General features: G+C 38.6%; 1 protein-coding gene across 1 annotated transcript in view; it reads right to left on the bottom strand.

The window, feature by feature from the left end:
- Positions 1–4,205, bottom strand: part of LOC112140283 — a 14,200-nt gene extending 9,995 nt beyond the window's left edge. Inside the window, exons 1-2 of the mRNA XM_024263184.2 lie at positions 3,897–4,205; positions 3,509–3,711 (exon numbers count right to left, since the gene is read on the bottom strand). Of these exons, the coding sequence (XP_024118952.1) occupies positions 3,509–3,711; positions 3,897–4,016 (323 nt within the window). The 5' untranslated portion in view covers positions 4,017–4,205. The remainder of the gene's footprint in view (positions 1–3,508; positions 3,712–3,896) is intronic.
- Between the last annotated feature and the right edge of the window lie 2,321 nt (positions 4,206–6,526).

The raw sequence follows: 6,526 nt of genomic DNA, 5'->3' as shown, positions 1-6,526 counted from the left end.
AAGATTTTAACAGAAATCCCACAACCTAAATGTCTTTAAAATGTCTTTTTCGTGTTGGTCTGAAGCCTCTGAGTGGGCATGGCTTTTGGTAGCCCCACCCCTGATCGCACCCCTGTCTGATTCTGATAGCTCTGTGTCTCACTAGCAGAAATCTTCACCACTGCTACATAAAAACATCCATCAATCTGGGTAATGTCCAGCCGTATGGTTCTGATCCAGATGTCAGCTGGACGAGGAAGTGAAGATCTTCATGGACAGAACTTCCTCCAAAATCCTGATTCTTTCTCCTTCCAGTTCACCAAAGACTCTTTTAGCTAATTCTCCAATGTTTATTGACTGTGATCAATACATTCAATCATTGGTTTCTCAGAGTTCTTGATAAAATAATCAAAGCTAACATCAAAATGCTCTTTCATTGATTTACAATCCTTTCCAACTGCGGTCAAATGAGCCGCCGTTCACATTTCCGTGGTCACATCAAGAAGCTCCGTGGAGTCTGGTGGAGATTTTCCAGCGTTCTCAGTCCTGCTACCGTAAGTATTGGATGAAACTCACACCAAAAATCCAGTGATGCTGATTTGACCACAGAAATGTGAACGGCGGCTCATTTGACTGCAGTCAATGTGAAGATACCATCTTCTCTTCTCCAGAACCTGAACTAGACACACTAGGAACAGATGAGGTTCTGTCTGACTGGTGCTGAGTTGGGTTGTATGTACTCCCACCAGAGTTTCCATCCTTTCATGGTCAACAATGCCCCTTAATGATGAAAACATGAAAAATGGCTTTTTAAGACATTTAGGTTGTGGGATTTTGGTTAAAAACTTCATAATCGTTATTTTAACCCTACTAGGAACTTTTTTTTAAATAAAACATTGTCAAAGGGGGACTTTGATGGTGAGTGTCAAGCAGGGCCAGGCACAGGGTCCCATTTTTAGAGTCTTTGGATTGACTCGTCAGTGGATTTGAACTCACAACCTTCCAGACTCAGAACGAACACTCTACCACGAGTACACCGAGCTGCTTTTTGCAAATACAATCATGAAAAGCAAAAACAGCAAACACAATTCACAGCAGAACTTACTTTATACTAAAAGATACTTTCAAATGTTTTTCCTCAAGGAAAATTAGCTGACTGCAACTCTTATTAAGTTCTTATTAACAGCAGTACATCTGGTTTGTAGTCTGAGCCTCGTGGAATCATGCTAACTGGATTTAAGCTCCTCCCTCAGGAGTCACCACAGCGAATGCTCCCACCAAAGCTTCAGGTTTATGGCAGATACCCTTCCTGACCCGACTCATAAATTGCTGCTCTGGGAAGAAAGCATGTTTGAAATCTAAAGGAGTTCTTCCCACAAGCACCTTAACAGTGACTGCTAGAGTCTGACAGGAGGAGACCCTGATTTAGACGGAATGCAGTCACTGAGCGAAGCTGGAGTCACTCAGTGAATAACAGCTGTCAGATCTGTTTGAGTGCCACTCTGATCACCATTTAAATGCTTTCCATTGATAGTTAAACTCAATAAACGTGCCGTTTTTTTGGTCATAGTTTCTGCAGAGCGGCAATAGTTCCTTAGAAATTCACCTCTGAGTTGTGGCATGGATGTAACACCGCCCCCCTTCCCCTCACCAGTGCTGAGATCTCAGAGCAGGGAGCTTGTGGCCCACCCAGCATAATTTCTACGTCATAAATAAGCTTTTCTTCAAACTGTAGTTTTTCATCTGCTCTTCGTTCACAACAATTTGAATGAAGAAATACTCGGAAATACAATTTTAAGCTTCATTTTCTTTATACATGGCCTCTAATGCCACAAGAACATGTTAAAACTAAAAAAAAACCTTTTCATTGAAGTGGATCTTTAACAGGAAGAACTAACTAAAAAAAGCTACAATTTAATTTGAGTGTAACTATAAAACTAAACCAATTACAGCTGGAGAATTCACTACAGGTGACATGTTTGTTACTTGTGTAAAGATTTTCAATTACTAAAAACCAGTGACAGCAACGAGGAAGAAGATAGTTATTATTTTCTGTTATTGTTCTTTAAATCCTCCAGATTAAGTGAAGCATTGGAGCCAGCGCTCCCACAGCGTGAAACACGCCATCGGCCGCACATCAAACACCTGTTCAGCTTCAAAGCAGCTTGACAGGTGCAGGAATTCGCTCTACACCTCAGACGAGATCAAAACTACAGATAAGAGTTTAATTCATGCACAGAGCTGGAAGACCGTCTCCTCCTTTCACATGGAAAGCAGCAGAGAATCTGATCTCAGATGGTTTTGTTTTATGTGACTGTAGCCACACATCGCAGACTTCCAGCCTCCGAGTCCAAATGCCCCCCAGCAGAGCTGCACCCACCTCAGAAACGCATTGTTTTGTTTCTGCTGTCAATCAAACTGCTGGCCCCACCCTTTCCCTGAAGCAATCTGTCTCAATTGTAATTGCTAGTTTTTTTTGTATTAATCTCTCACAATATTCTGATGTTGAACATTTTCACAGTTTTTTAAAGAAACAGAAAGTTAGATTTATCAGAAGTTCATTTTCCATTAAGCCTTCTGTTTATTTGTAGGCAATTAGTTTTATTTAGGATCATTAGAAAACTGCACTTTTTTAGTGGCTTCATTTTATTTAAAATCAGAGAAAGGAGGAAATGATCAATGATCAATGATCCTCATCTGAGTTTATTTATTTTATTGTATTTATTTATTTAAAAGGGATCAATGCCGTTTAAAAGAAACACATAATAAAACACATAGTTTATAAAAAATAGAATACCGTAACCAAAAGGCTAGTTTTCATCTGTGGTCCCCTGATCAGAAAAAAAAGAACAATCAAGTGTGGACAATGCCCCCCCATTTTTACAAAAGTGTTCAATCAGATGTTTGTAACAGTAATGGCATAACGGAACTAAAAACTTTTTTTATTTTTATTTTTGCCTTTTAAATTTCTTTAATGATAAAAGAAATAAAAATGAGGAACATTTTGGCCTTTTTAAAGTCTCCCAATTACTTTTATTTTCAGGGTTTGACAAAATTTGTAAAGTTTAAAGATAGATTTAAAACAAAAAGGATTTCAGATAAACAACAAAGAGTTAAAGTATCAATCATGTTTGAATAGATAAAGTGAAAACTCTTTTTTCTGGACATAAAACACTTTAATAGTGATTTAGAAACTCGCTGGAAAACTCTTAAAATTGTTTTAAATCATGATTTTTATCTTTAATTTAGTTTATTTAACCCTTAAACACCGGAGCTCCAGTGTTTATGTTCTTTGATTTACTGTAATTTTTTAATTGTTAAAACGATTAACGTAATTCCAGCACATTCTGAAGGAGAAAAGCGGCTTCAAAATCTACTGGAATTACGTTAATCGTGTTGAAAAGTTACAGTATGTTAAAGACTTTGTGTTTAAGCGTCACCAGCGGCTCCTCAGGTGTCAAACTTTCTGAACTTCAATGTTTTACTTATTTTTTTATACTCACTATGCACACAGCAGGTATGTGCTTACCTCAAACTCAGAGAGCTTTGATTGGCAAAGACGGTGGCACTCTCGTAGTCTTCGGTCTGGCAGTACCGGTTCTGACCCGTAGCGTCCGTGTCTGTCTCCTGGAACTGGACTGCATCCACGCCAGCGCAAGCTCCATCCACACAGGCGAGGGACGACTGGTTGGTGCAGTCGCCTCTGCCGTTCTGCCTGTGGTAGAAGGTCACCTGCAGGGTTGAGGTCAAAACAAAGTCCAGAAGGATGGAGAACTTCAGATTGGTGGTTTGACCACAAGAAAAGGGTCACAGTTTTTTCTCTTTTACTCCTCTGATGTTGAGGAAACAGAAACCAGTCAGGTGACCCATCGATCTTTCTTTTGGGTCAAACCTTGGAGAATATTTCATGACTGTACCTGGACGGTTCCGTCTTTTTTCACACGAGGCTGCATGAAACTGATGCTGTCTCCATAGAATTCGGCTGAACTCGACCCCAAAACTGCGAGCAGCAGCAGCAAAGCGGCGCCTGCCTCCATGTTGTCGTCCTCACTCTGTTCACATCAAAGCCTGCATCGTCACTTTACTGTCAGAGCTGGAGGAGGCGGCGCCCCCACAACAGGTCCAACCAGATTCACATCCAAGCACTGGAATTTGCTCTTGAAGGACAGGAAGTTAGTGCTCTGTGTTCTGGATTCTTGGTATTAAACCTGCTCTTCACCCCCTTATCTGAAGGTATGTTTGTGAAGAACATATTTGTGGAGAACATGTATTTGTGTGCTGAACATCAGTATTGTGTTAGTAGGTTGAGACCATAAAAAGTCGCCGAATCATCTCTGCCAAAAATGAAGCATCCGTCATCTTAGAGGACAGGGTTTGATCCCAGACTGAAGATATTGGATACTGGATTGTCACTGGTTGCAGAATCTGGACAACTGCATTGAGATTGACCTCCAATGATCTTTTTCTACTTTACTGAACAAAAACTTGCAACATGAGAAACAATCAATGCAGTACGCAATGTGCAATCAATGTACAATACAGAAACAATATTAACTACCCAGGGGAGTTGATCAAATAAATGTTTGCAGAATATTACAGATTTCAAAAGTTTTTAGTCTTTCTGTTGGTGGAATAGGATATTGATTTTATATGAAAATGTACATCTTTAACGAATTGAATAAAGTATGGCCTGTGATTGTTAGTTGTTATTTATTCAAGGATTTAAGGATTTCTATTATCAAACCAGTAGACAAACGGATGTCACTGGTACAAGATTGGACCTCAGGTCCTGGTACAGAAGAAACAGATACAATATGACACTTATGACACTTACATTATATTGTCGATAGACTTGATTTCCTGAACTGTGATGTATTACTGATTCTGCACACATTCTTGATACTTTTTCTTTTTCTTTCTTTCTCCTAAAGTGTGATTTATGACTGATCTTTTCCTATGAAAACAATCTACACAAATTGTCTTTTTTAATGAGTATACTTTGGATTTTTTTTGCATTGCCTAATTTAGATGATTTTTCTCTCAGATGATAATTAATGACCATCATCAGGGGAAATCATTTGCATTGATCGTGCCGGGAATCTGGAATATATTCAGGTGATTATAAATCATCTGGGTATGTTTTGGATTTTTGGTGCTGCTTGGTACAGTTGATTTATTTTGGTGACGATGGTCTGAATGTGCTCGGATTTTTGGTATTGATTAATGTGGATGATTTTTTTCCTGATGATAATTGAATTTATTTAGATTTTTGGTACTGATTAATATAAATGACCTGTCTATGGAAGTTTTAAATGTAATTACATCACTGATCTTCAGGATCCTTTAACCTGAATCTATGATTGTAGAGTATAAATATTTGATATTAAGTCCTGCTAAGTCCTGTTGATAATTCATGTAGAGAAAATGGTTTGGGTGAACCAGGGTGGGATTATATAAGTTTGTTTCCTTCCACTCTCTTACAACCGATCAACTTGTGTTTGATTATGTGAGATGTTATTTTATGTATTATTACCCGATTGCTTGAAGTAAACAATTTCATTCACTCATTAATTCATATCAAAATGACATTTATGTACACCAAAACATGACCCCAGAAGAAGTTCTCCATCAAAGCAGCAGTCACTTTCACATTTAACCTGATTATGGTCCAGCTCACACTGGAGGATTCTGGATTACTTTGCTGACACGAGGAGATTGTCTGCCTGTAGTCTGGATTAAACTCTCCTGCAAAACCTGACAGCAGATCAGCAGAGGGTAGCCAGGGCTGATGCTTTCTAGAATTGTTCCATGCCTCCTCTGAACTGGAACCTCAGTTCAGAGATGGGTGTAGCTCACTCCAGTTTGGTTTTAGAAAAAGGCCGTCTTAAAGATCACACTCCAGATGAGTCAAGCATACAAAGTCTAGAAAGAGACACATGTTGACCACTGCAGCATCAGGTGCTGCACCAATCAGAGTCAGGAACTAGAAGAGTAATGTTAACAGCTAGCTAGAGAGTACCTGGTGAAGACGATTAAATCTGCATAAAATCCAAACTTAATCCTGTTACTATCCCAATCCTCATTTTACTCTCTGGACAGACGTAACTAAATCTAAAATTACCATCATAAGAGCATGTTTGTTTCAATTGAGATGTAATCTAAGAAGGAAATAAACACATTGACAATAGGGTAATGATCTGTATATAACAGAGTAATAATCTTACAAAGAAACTTCCTGATTATTTTAGATAACTTCTTCAACTAATGGTTCAGCATTATAATTGAGGATAGGGTTCTACTTTGTTGATAAAGTTGACTGTTTTGTAGTAAGTTACTTGATCAGGATCTGCAAAAACAGTAACATTTGATGCATTGGTAATTCCTACAGCATATCACTGGACATGTTGCTATTGTTGTTCAAGCTGGTAAGGCTCTTATAAAGTCTGTGCTGTTTGGCTTTGTGTTTTTTTTCCCCAGGAATCATGCTGATGTCTGATTGTATAAGTGTACCCATCTGATATGTTAAAATGCCTCTAAGTGTGGGAGC

This window comes from Oryzias melastigma, linkage group LG3 (genome assembly GCF_002922805.2).
Source record: "Oryzias melastigma strain HK-1 linkage group LG3, ASM292280v2, whole genome shotgun sequence".
Lineage (NCBI taxonomy): Eukaryota > Metazoa > Chordata > Actinopteri > Beloniformes > Adrianichthyidae > Oryzias > Oryzias melastigma.
Note: the sequence above shows the minus strand (reverse complement) of the source record. Positions and strands in the feature narration are given on the sequence as shown.